At 42.7% G+C, this 17918-nt stretch overlaps 2 protein-coding genes across 13 annotated transcripts in view; one reads left to right on the top strand and one right to left on the bottom strand.

The window, feature by feature from the left end:
- The window catches only part of ZNF541 (zinc finger protein 541), a 36505-nt gene extending 30872 nt beyond the window's left edge, over positions 1–5633 (bottom strand). For 2 of the 6 annotated variants that reach the window (XM_079985288.1, XM_079985292.1), the window contains exons 1-3: positions 5477–5631; positions 3386–3539; positions 1418–1761 (exon numbers count right to left, since the gene is read on the bottom strand). In XM_079985288.1, coding sequence (XP_079841414.1) covers positions 1418–1721 — 304 coding nt within the window. In that variant the 5' untranslated portion in view covers positions 1722–1761; positions 3386–3539; positions 5477–5631. Of the gene's footprint in view, positions 1–1417; positions 1762–3385; positions 3540–4254; positions 4441–5476 lie in introns of those variants that run through there. The other 4 variants (XM_079985293.1, XM_079985291.1, XM_079985290.1 and 1 more) reach the window with 4 other exon arrangements.
- A 3696-nt stretch (positions 5634–9329) lies between these two features.
- Positions 9330–17918, top strand: part of BICRA (BRD4 interacting chromatin remodeling complex associated protein) — a 104887-nt gene continuing 96298 nt past the window's right edge. For 5 of the 7 annotated variants that reach the window (XR_013841312.1, XM_079985272.1, XM_079985271.1 and 2 more), the window contains exons 1-2: positions 12332–12458; positions 17089–17217. The gene's annotated coding sequence lies outside the window, so the exon portion shown is untranslated. Of the gene's footprint in view, positions 9690–12331; positions 12459–17082; positions 17218–17918 lie in introns of those variants that run through there. The other 2 variants (XM_079985267.1, XM_079985268.1) reach the window with 2 other exon arrangements.

Below are 17918 nucleotides of genomic sequence, written 5' to 3'. Positions count from 1 at the left end.
TGTTTCTTCAGTGTAGCTTTTTTCCCAGCTGCAGCTGGAGCGTGCGCTGCAAAGACTCCACAGAGAGCATTTCCGTTATCCTGGATGCAATTGAAAAGAAACTAGACAGAAGGGGAACATATTCTTATCATATTGTAGTGTAGCCATCTTTATCTATTATTTTTTCCAAGGAGCAATAAATGTCTCATGGCACTATACAGAAAAATTAAGTCTATGACATTATCCCAAGAAAGTGTTCCAAGAGATGAGTTTTGTTTCTCAGTTGCTCCACTGAAAAACTAGGCTGGTATTTGTATTTGCTTTTGGCAATTTTGTACATTTTTACCTTGCCAAAAGTGCTATTTCCCCTCCCCTTAAGAAAAATACCCTCATTTCAAAATCTCAAAGTCTACACACACTGTGATTATGTAATGACGCCACATCACCATACTGAAAGAAACAGGCAATACTCATGAAGACAACATCGTGTTGTATCAAATCTGAATGGCTAATACAGCATATGTGATTTTCCAGTGCAAATTACTATATTAATATATTCATTTATTTATATACCTCCACATCATAAAGCATCAGGGCAGTGTAAAGCAATATAAAATGATTAAAAAATATTAAAAGCAATACAGAATAGTAACTAAAATGACAGGCTATTCAACAAAACACTGTTTTGGACCTGTTGGCATTAAAAAGTCAAGAGATGCCTGAACAGTCACGTGAGGACGCGTAAGATTCCCCTCCCCAGAAAAAGGGGACAATAAATGCAAATTTCTCCTCCCAAACCTGCACACCTATGATCTTCATCAAAATTTTGTAGAACTTAATTATTTCTGCTTACAAAATGCTTTGGGATCCGTAACTTCCACAAAACAAGCCATGGTCTGCAGGTCTCTAGCACATGCCCATTGTACATCTAAAGACATGCATCTCCCATTGATACTTCATAATCCTTGTTGTGCAGAAACACCAGTGTACACATGGCACTGAAGTGTGAAATGGAACAATTACTACGTATTCCTATTTCAGAGAGGAGTGCCTTGACTAGAAAAGGAACCCATAGCTGAATGGAAAAAGAAAGCTTTCCAGGTTCTATTTAGGCAGGCTTCCTCAGACTCGGCCCTCCAGATATTTTTGGCCTACAACTCCCATGATCCCTAGCTAGCAGGACCAATGGGATGGTGGGAATTGTAGTCTCAAAATATCTGGAGGGCCGATCTTGAGGAAGCCTGTATTTAGGCAAAGATGGGGAACCTGGGACTCTCAATGTGGTTGGATAACTGTTCTCATAACCTCCGCCCATTGGCCATCCTGGTGAGTCTGATAGGAGTTGTAGTCCAACAACATCTGAAAAGCCAGTTTTCGCATTCCTGCCTTACACATTTTGCCACGTTGGTTATTTACCACTGTAACCAGGGTTACTCACCGTGCAAGAGTGGCCGTGAGTCTGGGTCACAATCCTCAAGGAGTTTAGTAGAATCACAGTCCTTCACCGAGTACAAAGATAAGGTGTCAAGATTGTCCTCCAAGGAGTCATTATTCATATTTGTGGCTGATAGACTGGGGTCCACATCCAAGTTGCTCAGTCCTGAATAAATCATGTCTCTCATATCTGGACACAGGTCGTGGCCGAAATTATCACTGCAGTCCAAAGCCTGATTCCCTGAAAACTCATGAAGCTGCATCTCAGAGTGGAGTGAACTTTCATCACTGAGGTGGTACTGGTCCATATTCAACCACCTTCTGTGTTTGTAATTTGGGTCAAGGTTCCTAAACAAAAGATTGAAATGGAAATGGGAAAGAGCAAAGGGGCTTTGAGTCAGAGTCACAAGTGCTGAACAGTTTTGAAGAATCACAGGCATGCACAAGTCAGAGCAATACCAGGACTCATGCCAATTTTACATCTAAAGAAATATTCCGTATAGATTCTAATGCAATTTGCCATTGTTTAGGTTCCATAGTACACTCTTAATTCCCTGCTCCATTCTTCTCTAACCTGTTGATCATCTTCTTATGAGTTTCCAGTAATAATAATAAAAATTTATTATTTCTATGTTGCCCATGTGACTGGGTTGTTATAGCCACACTGGAGCTCAAACAAATGATAAAACAATAGTAGAACATCAAGCATTAAAAACTTCCATATATGTATTTATAAAAACTAGTAACTGGTTTTATATTTTGCAACTAACCAATTATTCCATCCAGCAGTTTAGGTGATGATAAAGCACTCCAAGTTGATGGATCATAAATAGACACTGAAGTGTGCTGTTACTGAAAATATTATTTAATGTTATAAATTTACAGTATTTCCTAAAAAGTATACATCACTTGACTGTGAAAAAACTCAGAAGTGGTTTACAAAAAGCTAAGACAATAATAACAAGAAAAAATTTACAACCCTATTTTAAAACATACATAAATTAAAATACTGAAACAGATTAAAATTAGCATTTAATCCTCATTGGTAAATAGTATCTAACCCTCAATGAAGAATCATTGTAAAAATTCTCCATCTATTCTTATCAGCTCATCTATTGTATTAATCCCACACTTTACCCACCCCAAAAAAAGGGTTGCCTCCATATCTTCAAATGAGGGTTACCCCATGATTAAATTAAGCATGATCATATAGATCAAACTGACGTTTGAGGTCTTACTACAATCAAGTGGTATACAAATTTTGTGAAATAAGTAACATAGCTAGGGATTTTGATTCCTACGGTTATTTCTCAAATGATCAAATTTAATTTAAATAGCTTAATAACAAAATCTCTACTGAAATTTAGTGTTTGGGATGAGGTTCACATATACGATGAATGTACTGCCACAAATAATAGATGTACTGCAATATAGGTAGGTCTGCAGATTCCCCATGAGCATTTTCAAAAGATTAATGTATTATTTTGGCTTAGTGTTACATGTGAAGCTGTCCATAATAACTTACTGCCCCAAGAGATTAAATTGTGAACCTCATTATTTATGTTCCACCAATGGCTAAAAACTTACCACCACTACCCAGAAAAAAGGTTGTTATTTTACGTGGCTCTCTGGATTCTTTTTGCAGTTTTGATGTTTGAATATACAACTGTTTATTATTCTAGGTTTCTACAGGATTTTCATTCTTTTTAATGTATTGTGTTGTCTTGCTGCATTGCAAGCCTAAGCCTTAAAAGGTGGGCCATAAACATCCCCATATATAAATAAAAAGTGGCAAATTCTTTTTTAAAAATGTACATACATGTTTAGAACACTACAATATATTACTACTATCTCCGGGCTTAACAGAAATGTAAACATGATAAATTTTGCAAAAAGGGGCAAGAGTTTACATATACAAAATTATGCATGGAGACTTCTATTTTGCAAATGATTCTATTTAAAAATAGCTTACAGGTATTATTCACCAAGGATTAAGCAAAGTTCATCAGCACTTCTTTCTGTCTTCACAATTATAACTGGATATTAGCAGCTGCCACTCAAAATCCTACAAGTCCAGTATTATTAGGCCATAGCAGATTTTGGGAAAACTCTTGGAAAGATGTGCTCTAAGGATAGAATAAGTAGAGAATAGTTTAAATTCATATCCATTAAGAAGAACGACATTGCGTATTTAAGGCTCCTCCTTGCCATCAACAGAATCAACTCAACCTCTCTTCGTAAGACAGGGTGCGTATACAAATATATTTAAATTCTTCCCACTGGATCTAACAGACAAGGGTACACAATTTTTAACTGCACGTTGGGAGGAAATATTTGTTGCTGTAATGCTGAGAGGCACACCATCTCTTAATTTGGGATGGAGAGAGAAAAAGGAAATATTATTTGCTGGTTGTGGGCATATTATTAAACAGAATTTTATGAATATATAATGCTCTGTATCCAGGCACTATAAACATAATGCCACTTACAACCTATCCATATCACAGCACCCAACATTCCAGAGCAAAGGACCAAGGTACACAAACCACTGATGCTTGTAGTGCAGGCTTATAAAAGCAAAAAGGTGTTAGGGAGATATCTTAATATCACAGGATTAAAATAAGGAAAAAAATTTAAAGCCTGCTCATAGCAGTGGGGAATAAAAACTTTACAAACAAATATGAACATCAGAATTTTATCATGCAGATATTTTTAGGTCATGCTTTCAAATGATAAGGCGTGGTTACTGATAAAAATATTATTTATTTCCTAGCTACACTTAAGCGGGTCGGGATTCCTTATCCCATTCATGTACCAAGAGCAAACACCAAATAAATTTACTTCTCTTTTTAGCTGTTGCATGATTATGAAGTGCTCCCCTCAAAAAAATCCAAAGCTTCAGCATCTTTTAGAAGTTTTGCAGTATTTTTATGTTTGGGTTTCCTTTGAGAACGAAAGAAACCCAGGAAAGTTAATTTTTAACTAAGTAATGGCATAGGATGAAAATATTACAAATGGATTACCCCCCCCCCATAGCAGCTTTTCTTGAACTATACATTATTTTGCACTTCCTTCAATATATAAAGTGGGAACCTATGTTTACGTTTTAGCATAGGAAAACTTATTTACTAGACTGCTTAAGTGGTATCTTAAATGAAACCTTTCCACCGGTTGACACCCATGGTTTTTAAGCTGTTCTCTTGCATTTCACTGCTTTTCTCTCCTATCACAAAACTCTACTGAAAAGCAATGAAACGTAACACAGGGCTTCCCTTCCTAAGAGTGCAATCCTTTGCACGACTACTCCAAAGCAAGCCCTGTTGAATGGAATGGGCCTTAACCAACCCCGGGGTAGTAAATGGGGCTATATAAAAGCACTGCAGCCTTAACCTCTCCATCCCATGCTGAGCCTTAAAAAAAAACAGGTGCAGAGAAAACCCTAAAAACCTGCTGCAGCACTTGAAACGCTGTTATGTGTTTTTAACCCTGGCGAAGGGGCAGGATCCGAATTAAGATTCTCTTTCCCAACGGTGCCAGGGCTCCATATTCCTTCGCTACAGGAGCGGGAGAAACACAGCAACGGGAAACTTTCCCAGGAAGCCCTAGAAGTGGCTGCCCCCCAGTTCTGAGCAGTTAAAAGTGGGGTGGGGAGCCCCCTAACAAAACGGAGGGTTGCAGCGACCCCCATAGAAGTATGTGCAACCGACCCCACCCCGCTTTCCAAGAGACCCGCTGGGCCTCGCTTGCCCCCACAGGGGAGCAACTGCCACGGGGCGCGAATGGGGGGTTAAGGGGGGCGGGCGCATTTGCACAAGTCCTGAGGCGGGAGAGCCCCTTACCACAGATGGAAAAACCTCTCTTTGTTGCTCCTGACACAAATGGGGACCTGAAGTGGGGCGAGGAGCCTTAGTCTTGCTCCTTCCTGCCCCCTACTTTGCAGAGGGGAGCGGGTCTCCCTCCTGAGGTGGTGGGTGGGGGCCTTGCTCCTCAATGGGGCCGGGTGGTGGTGGTGGTGGAGCGGCCTTGGGGGGGGGGGGCGGCGAGGGACGGTTGCAACCTGCACCTGACGGGGCGAGGGAGAGAAGAAAGGCGCCTTCCCTGAGGAAGGGGAGCGAGAGAGAGCGAGGAGGAGGAGGACGACGCGGGCGCGCGCGCGCGCACAGGCAGAAACAGGCCGCTGCTTTACCCGTCGTCGCGCGCCCCGCTCTCCTCCTCCTCCCCCCTCCCTCCCTCCCTCCCTCTCTATTTATTTATTTAGTCCCCCTCCCCCTCCTCTTCTTCTTCTTCTGCACGCGCCGGCCACGCCCAGCCGCCGACTGGGGCCCGCCCACGCGCGCCGCCTGGCGCCCGAACGGGCTCGAGGCTGGAAGGGGAGGGCGGGGGAGGACGACGACAATAAAGCGGCGCTTCGCTCGCTCGCTCGCTCTACGCGGGGAGGGTGTAAGGGGAGGGGGGGGAGAGGGGAGTGAGGGTACGTGCGTGCGTGCGTTTTGGCGGGAAGGGGAAGGGAGTAGCCGGTAGCCCGGCGCCGCCATTTTGTGAGGAGGTTGGCAAGGCGCGAACAACCTCCCCCCGACTTACCTAGTACAGCTACGTGAGGGGAGGATTAAGGAGGGGATGGAGTCGTGGAGGGGAAGCTGTGAGGGAATGAGGTACGGGGGGTGGGGGACACGCAGCCGGAGGTATGGCGTGTCATCTCGTCGCGCACCGTTTCCGTGAGGGGATATTTGACGTTTTTTGGGGGGGTTTTGCCCGCCACATTTGTATACCGCCCTGTACGCGCCACAGGTCTCGGGGCGGTTACCACATAAGAATGTCAAGATGAAAAAACACGTAATAAAATACATAATGAAATAAGCCCAGTTATTTATATGGGCAGGTTACCACATGAAATGACAATATCAAAATACATAATAAAAACAACCCGGTTATTTATATGGGTGGTTACCACATAAAATCACAAGATCCAAATACATAATAAAAACAATTTTATATGTATTTCTATTCCACCCTTCTTCTGAGGATCACAGGGATTTTGTGTGTGTTTGTGTGGTATTTACACATGCATAGTGCATAACTGCAGTGATAGCAAGTGTCAGTCCTTTATTGCTATTAATTTATCCGGCGGATTTGTACCCTGCTCTTCAGCCAAAAAAGGCTCCCGGTGCGCCTTACATGAAATCAAAACAAGACACTCTTTGCAGGCTTACCTATAAATGAATTAAAGATACAGCACCCAAGGGGAAAGGGCCAAGGAGGGAAGAGGAAAATAAAACTCCAAACTCAGGCACCAATTTCGAGATCAATTCTATAAAATAGTCGGTGGTGGAGTGTATAAATGAACAAAGGTGGTGGGATAGGAAAAAATAGGCCCTTATATCTAGATTAAAATCTGTATATTTATGTAATGATAAACATTATGTAGCTATATAGGCATTTTCTGGCCTACTTGTAAAAATAAATATTAAAAGTGTGAAACAAAAAATTGGGGCAGGGGGGGAACTTGAGACAAAACACAAAGTAAGAAGAGCGACAGGAGGGCAAGGGAGTGGTTGGAGACCCTTCAGAGTTTAATATCAATTGAGAGGAAGATGAAGTGAAGAAGTGAGATTTTATTCAGATATTTACATGTGCCAATATCGGGAATGAAATCGATGCCAGGAAGTAAAGCATTCCATTAGTAGAGAGCAAGGGAAAAAACATTGCTAAAATACTGTTTTAAAATGGTCCCACGCACTTAAGTCTCAAATTACTGCTTCAATCCAAATTGGTTTTGTTGTATGTATCAAATTTCATTTCAGTCATCAGAGCAAGTAACCTCTCAGTCCTTTAAATGCATCTAATTCCAGTGGCGTCAGTAGATTTAGAGCCCTACTACGCATAGGATCAGGCTCTAATTCTACAGGATAATGCACACTGAACCTTAGAAATAAACCCTCGGAGTTTAACCGGTATTTGGAATATATGTATGGGATTGCACAGTCAATTACAACTAAATTAAGCCCATTGATTTCAATGGCACTTTAGCACAACTGGCTTTATTTGGACTATATATGGTTTGCCAACTCCTTTTTCTGGTAACACTTCTGAATAGCAAATAGAAACTCAGAAAGCGGCTTTTGCTGGAATAGAGATGCAGCAATGGGGAAAGCTTTAAGTTCTAGATATCTGCTTATCAAGAAACAATTAAAAGAAATTGCCAGAAAAGGAAGCTAGCAGCTGCAATATACGGTATCCTCAGTGAAGCTGTAGGTAGTGATAGGAATTAAAACAAGGGTCTGTCCTCATCGCATACACAGCAGGGAATGAGGATCCAGTTTTTAGTGCAAAAGGTGTGCATGGATGTGGAAAATATACTCTGCCCCAAGGGTGAAACTAAGCTTTATTTGACCCAGGTCAAAGACCCAGTTTGGCACCCCTACACGCATGCAGCCTGTCCAGTGTATACAAGCAAAGTAGTGCTATTGAATCTTTTCAGGGCTTTTGTACCTTTAATTGAAAGCTTCCTGGTTGCAGGTTTTAGCCATTTTAGTTGTTCATGTTAATTGTGCCTGGTGCATTAGTGATGAAAATCCATTTAATTCCTCCAGTGTAAATTTTTGTTTTCATTGAAATCAATTTAATTCCTGATTTTTCTCTCATGTTTTTGATGTGAAATAGTGGTATTTTACTCTATTTATATATTTTCTTACTTTCTTTAAGAAATAGTATTATTGATAACAATTATATTCTGATTTCAAGTCCTGCTTTATTATTGTCATTATTATACCTTCCTACAATTTAGTAAATTACGGTAATATGATGACCCTATAAACAGCTGACCTAATTTTAATTCATAAGAAATATTGTTCTGTTTCAGAATATTTATTTATTGTTAGACATCTCATAAAGCGAGTTCTCTGGCGTTGTTGTTGTTGTTTAGTCGTTTAGTCATGTCCGACTCTTCGTGACCCCATGGACCAGAGAAGCCAGGCACTCCTGTCTCCCACTGCCTCCCGCAGTTTGGTCAAACTCATGCTGGTAGCTTCGAGAACACTGTCCCACCATCTTGTCCTCTGTCGTCCCCTTCTCCTTGTGCCCTCCATCTTTCCCAGCATCAGGGTCTTTTCCAGGAAGTATTCTCTTCTCATGAGGTGGCCAAAGTATTGGAGCCTCCGCTTCCTTCCAGTGAGTACTCAGAGCTGATTTCCTTCAGAATGGAGAGGTTTGATCTTCTTGCAGTCCATGGGACTCTCAAGAGTCTCCTCCAGCACCATAATTCAAAAGCATCAATTCTTCAGTGATCAGCCTTCTTTCTGGTCCAGCTCTCACTTCCATACATCACTACTGGGAAAACATAGCTTTAACTATACGGACATTGTATAAAACCAATTAAAAACATCACACTGAAGCCCCACAATAAATTTTAAAAATCTCATCCGCTGTAAAAATTCCAGTACAAAAAGTCCAAAACAATAAAATACAATGCAGGTCACAGGTGCTAAAAAGAGCCAGCAACATGGGATCTAAAACCACCATCCATACCACAGGGACTAAAATAGCAAGAATTTAAGCAGTCTGGGAGAATAAAATGTCTTAAAAAGATAAAGGGACCCCTGACTGTTAAGTCCAGTCGTGGATGACTCTGGGGTTGCAGCGCTCATCTTGCTTTACTGGCCAAGGGAGCTGGCGTTTGTCCGCAGATAGCTTCCGGGTCATGTGGCCAGCATGATTAAGCCGCTTCTGGCAAACCAGAGCAGCGCACGGAAACGCCGTTTACCTTCCTACCGGAGTGGTACCTATTTATCTACTTGACGTGCTTTCAAACTGCTAGGTTGGCAGGAGCAGGGACATGAGCAACGAGAGCTCACCCCGTCGCGGGGATTCAAACCGCCGACCTTCTGATCGGCAAGTCCTAGGCTCTGGTTGGTTTAGACCACAGCGCCACCCGTGTCCCTTAAAATGTCTTAGTCTGGCCTTAAAGGATAATAGGGGTGTTGGGTGAGTTTCTTTACAAAGAGTGTTTCATAGCGAGGGAGGCACCACCAACAAGGCCCTTTCACTTCAGATTGCAGGGACACATGATATATGTTCCAATGCAAATGGCAATTGCTCCCCTGCCAATAATAATGGTCATTCTAACCCATACCAATGGGGAAAGGGCGGGCAGGATTGCATTACAGTGCTGTTACTCTATTCCTGCTGGGAAAACAAAAATCTGGAGTCAGCTATATCATCTTTAAAAAAAAGAGAGTGAGAAAGGAAGAGGATATAAAAGGGATCACCAATACAACAAAGTTAAATGTCCAAATCTAGTTGTAAATTTGTTATCTTCTGCCTATCTGCTCCTTTTTACTGTATAATAGCGGTTAGAGGACTACAGCCATTCCTGGACAAGGGATAGCCCGACCTCTGCAGTCCAAGTATTGGTCATCTTGAGGCTGGATTACTGCAATGTGCTCTATGTGGGGCTGCCCTTAGGTTGAGTTCGGAAGCTCCAGCTGATGCAGACTGCTGATGGGAGCTTCTGGCCAAGGACATGTGGCACTTTTGTTAAAGCAGCTACACTGGCTGCTCATCTACTTCTGAGCCAAGTTCCTTGCATAAATTTACAAAGCCCTAAACAACTTAGGTTGAGGGTACCTCCACGATTGCCTATATTCCAGCTTGATTACTGGAATCATCGGTAGGAGCATCGTTAATCATTCCCCGAATTGGTACTCTGCCAATAGAGATTCAGTGAGTTCCTTTTGTCCCAACTTTTAAATGCATGCCGAAAAACATTTTATTCTACTAGGCCTGCATAGGCAATTCAGAATACATATGCCACAATGGTTTATTAATGCTTGCTTTCATAGAATCATAGAATCATAGAGTTGGAAGAGACCACAAGGGCCATCGAGTCCAACCCCCTGCCAAGCAGGAAACACCATCAGAGCACTCCTGACATATGGTTGTCTAGCCTCTGCTTAAAGACCTCCAAAGAAGGAGACTCCACCACACTCCTTGGCAGCAAATTCCACTGTCAAACAGCTCTTACTGTCAGGAAGTTCTTCCTAAAGTTTAGGTGGAATCTTTTTTCTTGTAGTTTGGAACCATTGCTCCGTATCCGCTTCTCTGGAGCAGCAGAAAACAACCTTTCTCCCTCCTCTATGTGACATCCTTTTATATATTTGAACATGGCTATCATATCACCCTTAACCGCCTCTTCTCCAGGCTAAACATGCCCAGCTCCCTTAGCCGTTCTTCATAAGGCATCGTTTCCAGGCCTTTGACCATTTTGGTTGCCCTCCTCTGGACACGTTCCAGTTTGTCAGTGTCCTTCTTGAACTGTGGTGCCCAGAACTGGACACAGTACTCCAGGTGAGGTCTGACCAGAGCAGAATACAGTGGCACTATTACTTCCCTTGATCTAGATGCTATACTCCTATTGATGCAGCCCAGAATTGCATTGGCTTTTTTAGCTGCTTTAAACTTTTGCTTTTTAATTGCTTTTAATTTTTATGATTTTAATCTTTTTAATGTTGTAAACTGTTTTGACATGTTTTGTGATTTAGCAGTAAATGAATACGTCTATAAATAAAAATAATAAGTAAACAAGTATGCAATGGGACTATTGCCAGTTTAGTGTTTTTCAAATTTTGAAGCACCAAATTCTCGAGTAAATAGGACAGACTTCCCCAGCTGATATTATCTGGAAGAGAGCATTAACCTTTATTGCACAACCAGCAGACAAAAAGAGTCCTCTCTGAAGGCAGAAGTACTTCCTACAAGCTTAGCTGCTGCATAGAAAATGCAGTCTCTCAGGTACACTTGTCCCAGATTGCTTAGGACTTTATAACTCAAAACCAGCTTTAAGTTGTTATAATTTTGACTGTGTCCAGAAACAAACTGGGACCCAATCAAGATTACATGTTGGGTTCATAATTTGCCCGGGTAAGCAAGGATGTGGCAACTGAAACTGGAGCAATCTCTTTTTATAAGAGATGTCAGTATAGGTGTAATGAGCTTGTTATGCTGTGTCCCAGCATCTTAAAAAGTAGAGACATCACCTTGCCGACAAGGGTCCGTATAGTTAAAGCTCTGGTTTTCCCAGTAGTGATGTATGGAAGTGAGAGCTGGACCATCAAGAAGGCTGATTGCCGAAGAATGGCTGCTTTTGAATTCTGGTGCTGGAGGAGACTCTTGAGAGTCCCATGGACTGCAAGAAGATCAAACCTCTCCATTCTGAAGGAAATTAGCCCTGAGTGTTCCCTGGAAGGACAGATCCTGAAGCTGAGGCTCCAAGACTTTGGCCACCTCATGAGAAGAGAAGACTCCCTGGAAAAGACCCTGATGTTGGGAAAGATGGAGGGCGCAAGGAGAAGGGGACGATGGAGGATGTGATGGTGGACAGTGTTCTGGAAGCTACCAGCATGAGTTTGACCAAACTGCAGGAGGCAGTAGAAGACAGGAGTGCCTGGCGTGCTCTGGTCCAGGGGGTCACAAAGAGTCGGGCACAACTAAACGACTAAACAACAACAACAACATGCTGTGTCCCGGAAGAATCTAGCCTCCTTGTTGTAAACTGAAGTTTTCAAAGGCTTAAAAAACTGCCCCACGTATAATACATTGTACTAGTCTAGCCTGGATGTTCCTTGCAGCATAACCATTGCAGTACAGCAAATGTACAGCTGTTGCTCATGTGCTGTATAGAATCCAGATGTCTTTCAAGGTAGAGCCTCTGTTGAGAATAGATCTCATCCAAATCACTTGTGTCTATGGGATGTGATTTTCCTTGTTTTCCCTATCAGTGAGTGTGGTGTGGAACAAGGCTTGACAAGCATACGCCTACGGCATATCTAGAGATAAGCAGCCCTACTCCCCTCCCCACCTACCCAGCATGCCCTGGGAGTATAGGAAGTTGCTTTACACCAAGTCAAGCCATTGACCTCCCTGGCACAACGTTTTTTGCACTACTGTATTGGCAACAACTCTCGTTTCAGATAAGGGGAATTTGGAGATAAGAGGACTGAAACTGGAACCTTCCGCATGCAATGCACATATGCTCCACCAGTGAGTTTCAGGTACTCCCCGATCCATACAAATTCGTTGTTGTTTTTACAAGTTTAGTTTTCGAAACGTGTTCAGAATGTCTTCCCACTGTCTTGCTCAGGCGCGAGTGTATCTGTGCACATTTGTAAAAAAAAAAAAAATGCTTATAAACTAACATTAGCAAAATAACTCCCACTGTAAAACCCTGCCATGTTGTGAACTGCATAGGAGTAGACTGTACGGCTGCAATGGCTCTTGCTTCCGAGATGCATCCCCAGGCGAAATCGGAGTATTACCCCAAGCTACAATCCGTGATCGAGTCCAAAGTTAAACGATTTCTGATTCGTTTATTAATGTACTGCATTTAAGTTCACCGGCAGTAGTGGACCGGCACGTTTGTTTTGTTTTATGAAACTGCAAATGGCCATGTAGAGCAGAAAACCCTCTTCAATCTCTTCCTTTCTCAGCTTTTTTATTTTATTTTTTATAAAAAACTCCCAATCGGATATGTTACAAAAACGCTGTGGAAAACGTGGTTTTTCTGCTCCATTGAAATGATCCGGGAGAGCAAAGTTGCTTAAATCCTGCCTTCTTTAAAAACTCTCACCGTGCTGGTTTGCCTCCACGCTCGCAGCTCTGCCTTTTATAGAGCACCAAAGCGAGTCCCACCCAAGTTTAAACAGAATGTAAGAGATAATTCAAATCCAGCCAATCGCAGGGTATAAACATAGCAGAAAGCCCTACCCCCTTATTAATTACCCACGCTAGTCAATCATATTTAACCTGTCTAATCAGGGTGACGGGTGCTGCCTTTAGCCCATCCCATTACTTTCTGATCTGCTCCACTTTTGACCAATCAGGAGAACTCTCTCTCCGGCAAAACCAGTTTTTAATTAGTACGCCGAGGACCCTTTCCTGAGCTGTGCTTTCAGCTGCCTGATCTCACAGCCCGTTTAAGACGGTGCCTGTCTGGCTGTTAGCTTGGAATTGCGAACATCTGCATATAGTACTGTACTCGGAAAGCCTTGGCTTGTTTCAATGTGTGTGTTGGCCGCGTGTCTTGCTGGATAAAGCATGCAAAACAGTAATTAAGAGCCGTCCCGATTACATTTACTTATGTGACTGGCTTTAGAAAAGTAATACTGAGGGAGTGAAGCACTGCACAGTAATGACTTAGGTTTGCTTTTGTTTTGCTTTGGTACTAACGAAATCTAGCAGGAAGCTGCTTGATAGAGGAACAGCTAAATACTATCTAGAAGTGCATGAGTTGTGAACTATGTATTTATGTATAGTCCAATTTTTGTCTACTATATGTTTACTTCACTACAAACTGCACCAGATTCAGCCTCCTGTCTCTTTTGGTACTGTTTCGTAGCTGCACTGAATATAGGGCATTAACAAAAAAATTTCTATAACAGGCTCAATTAGTCTTTATGAGATAAAGAACATTTATTTTGATTAGTAAACCATAACCAGAAAGTATGTATTGAATACTCTGTTCTAGAGCAGCTAAGCAAAATCTCCATAAGTAATTATAAACATGGTTATCTTTACGTTCTACTGAACTAAACTTTATTATTATTCAGTTTCTTAGCTGGAATCCTGTGCACATTTACTAAAGAATAAATCCTCGTGGATACAGTAGGATACATACAAAGATAGCCCATATGATGCCATTCAGATGTCGAATTACAGCTCCCACAATCCCAAAGTACTGTTCATACTGGCTGAGGCTTGTAGGAATTGTAGTCCAACAACATCTAGAAGGCACCACATTGGCTACCCTTGCAGTATAACCTGCTATCAATTTTATACTATAATTATTTTTCTGTCTGCAAAAGGTATTAGAAGTGGTTGATTTGAATATCTCTTGTTTAATATCAAACTTACCCCTCTGTGTTTTATGCATTATAGCTAGAATGTTGTACATTAAAAATTGCTTTATTGTTATTAACACATACTTATTTCGTTACTAGTTGTTTTGTTTCTGTGGTGTTTTGACTGTGCAGTCCAGTCTTGTGTCTTCTGGGAAGCAAGCCTCACTGAGTTCAAAGACTTATTCATGTGTACAGAATTGCACCTTAAATTCCCAGAAACCACAAAGGAAAGGCTGGGTGTAGCCAGTAGATCAAATATGGGGTAGGTAACATCCATTACACTACTCATACAAACAAATGAACACATGTGCCCATTCAAACAAAGTAAGATGTATAATCACTATACATTTCTAAACATTTATCTACTGTTTAGCAGAACGAAAGAAAGAACATGGCCACAACAGTTCATTAACTGTTTATAGAGAGAGAAACTTTCTGGGTCTATTATTACCACTGCTCTTTGCTCACTTTGAGGGCCAATGCTGAATGCTATGACATCTTTTTTGCATGCAGAAGGTCCAGGTTCAATCTGGGAGAGTGGGGAGAGAGCCATCTGAAAATCCTGATCAGTGCTGATAATACTGAGCTAGGTGAACCTGGTATAAGGCAGCGTCCTATGTTCCTGTGCTAATGTCATGATTATCGTAGAAGAAGAGTTTGGATTTGATATCCCGCTTTATCACTACCCGAAGGAGTCTCAAAGCAGCTAACATTCTCCTTTCCCTTCCTCCCCCACAACAAACACTCTGTGAGGTGAGTGGGGCTGAGAGACTTCAGAGAAGTGTGACTGGCCCAAGGTCACCCAGCAGCTGCATGTGGAGGAGCGGAGTCGCGAACCCGGTTCCCCAGATTACGAGACTACCGCTCTTAACCACTACACCACACTAGCTCTCGTAGAACTTCAGAAGTTGCAGGGTTTCCTCCAGTCCTCAAGATGCATGCATTAGTATGGCAGGAATGGAGAACCTGAGCCCTCCCCCACTCGCATTGTGCCTAATGAAGCAGTGGTACCAATATGGTTTGCTCTACATTCTACAAAAAATCTATGAGCACCTGTCATTCTAATCTGGTCCCACCAAGTCCCATACGTGCCTGCATGGAGCAGTTTTACATGTTCCCAAAACGCTGCACTTAGCATTTGACAGATAATGCTAAACATTAATACACACCCTGGCAAAAGTTGCATTAGTTCTTGTGGCTTCATCTCAAGAAGTGTGCATGCACACGAAAGCTCATACCAATAACAAACTTAGTTGGTCTCTAAGGTGCTACTGGAAGGATTTTTTTTTTTATTTTGTTTCGAGGGGCAGGCTAGGTTAAGAGTAGTGAAATGAGGAATAAGGGAGAATGAATAGCCAGTAAGGTTAACTCAGCCTGCCACAGATGGCAGAGTAGGTGATGTGATGGTGATTTTGAAGAGACGTGCAGATGAAAGGGATTTGATGATGGCCTTTTCGGGCAGGGAAGCTTTTACAAGAGTTGAGAGTAGTAGTAGAAGGCAGAAGAATTGGGGACACACACACATACACACACAACTACATTTGCACAGGATTGCACCCATAGAATCCAATATGGTCTGGTATAAGTAGGAAATATAATTTAATTAGTACACCCCAAGTCCTGTAATTTAGGGGTGAAGAGGAGACAGATCATACTCCAACTGTGCCCAACTACAACTCCCATCAGGCATGTCCATGAGCAGGGATGATAGGAGTTGTAGTTCAGCAACATCTGGAGAGGCAAAGGTTTCCCACACCTGGATTAGTGTTCTGGCTTCTGTAAAGTGTGTGTTACAATTACCTTTGCAGGAAGTACGACTCTCAAACACTTGGCCTTTTCTAATAGACTTGGTTCCCTTGCCTAGTTTTGTGATATGCCTTAAGTCAGTGTTTCCCAACCTTGGGTCTCCAGCTGCTGTTGGACTACAATTCCCATCATCCCTGACCATTGGTCTTGCTAGCAAGGGATGATGGGAGTTGTAGTCCAAAAACAGCTGTAGACCCAAGGTTGGGAAACACTGCCTTAAGTGTGCTTATTGAGATGCAAGTCCTACAGAGTTCAGCAGGGCTTACTCCCTTGTATGCTTGAGAATACAGTTGCTGGAATTAGTACCCTTGGGGCTGTAGTTGCTTAAATGACTGGATGTCTCTCATATAAAAGTGTCATTTTAAACCTTTGGTGGGGATGTTAGCAGTTTCAGCCAAAAGCCCTCTGATGCGAGTCTGCTCTCGATCATTCACATTTCGTAGAAATGACAAGTGCTCCTTCTCTCTTTGTTCAATACCAGTTGAGCTTTTTTCTTCTTAAGTTGAAATTGGTTGCTATTAAGAAGCTCGCTTCGAATTAAGATCCCACCCATGCTTTCCACCCGCGTAAGGTCTGAAAACGCTCCCACCCACCTCCCCTCCGTCTGCTTGCGCCGAGCTCTTCCCTCCTTGAGGATGCGAAGCTTAGCTTGAAACGCACGTCAATCACGAAGGTCGCTTAGTGTGCCTGTCCCTTTAATTCACCCCGCGCTTGACAGCCCCGTGGTAATAATGTCTTCGTCGGAGGCTCTCCTTTGAGCGTGCGCGCGCGTGCGGCTATTTTGAAAGAGAGAGGGGGGTGGGGCAACACAAATGCAAATTAAGTGAAAGGGGTGGAGGGAAGTGGCTTCCCCCCCCCCATCGTTTCTCTTAAAACGTAAAATAAAAAATTAGCTGTATGTTACCTTCCCCCCTCCCTAAACCCTTGCCTTCCGTCCTTTTGTTTTTTTTATCTTTTGCCTACCCCTCCTTTTTTTCAGACGCCTTGCTCCATTGCAATCAGGCATTTGGCTGACCCTCTATGAGTCTGTGCCTGCTGGGGTCCTGCCTCCGGAGCCCGTGCGGGGATGTCTCGGAGACCCCGCGCTGACTGCTGCTCAAACATCACGGTGAGTTTGTTACAATGTAGCAATTTCTCTTTAAATCTCTTAACTCTCTCTACCTGCAACTCAGGGCTGTGACAGGGCGAAAAAAACCTGGGGGGAAAGGGAACCGTGTCCCCCCCTCCTTGGGTAGCAGCCCTGATCTCTTTCCATTGCTCCCCCAATCCAGTTCTCCCCCCAAACAGCCTCATATTACTGCGTCTGCAGGGCACGTCTACAGAATACAATGTAGCTTTATAAAATGATACACAACGTTCTAATCGTTGTGGCCGAAGAGGGGGCGCTGGGAGATTCTCTCCCCACCCCCACCTCTTATTTCGCATATCCCCACAGCCTTCTAGAATAGGTTTTCCTTCTCCACCAGATTGGGGGGGGGGGGCGCGCTTTGGGGAAAAGGGGAAAAAGAGAAGAGATGATAATTCGCAGCGTCGGATGGTTATGTGTCGGGTTTTGATTTCCCGGTTGCAAAGGCATCGTCTATTTCGCTTTCCCCACCCCCACTCCACCTCCAAAATAAAAGCAAAGGATGCCCCTAGCAGATGGGTCTTTTCGCTTGGTTTTTGATTGCTTGGATGGTGGGATATAAAGCACCAAAAAATGACTATTTTCCTTGGTGTCAAATTTGAAAAGGGAAATCCAGTGTTATAGGTATTTGCTTTTTAAGACATATCCAAACACTATAGTAAAAATTAATTCTTGAGCTCTGT

This window comes from Podarcis cretensis (assembly GCF_951804945.1).
Source record: "Podarcis cretensis genome assembly, chromosome: 8".
Taxonomy (NCBI): domain Eukaryota; kingdom Metazoa; phylum Chordata; class Lepidosauria; order Squamata; family Lacertidae; genus Podarcis; species Podarcis cretensis.
The sequence above is the reverse complement of the archived record's forward strand: the minus strand, read 5'-3'. Positions and strand labels throughout refer to the sequence as shown.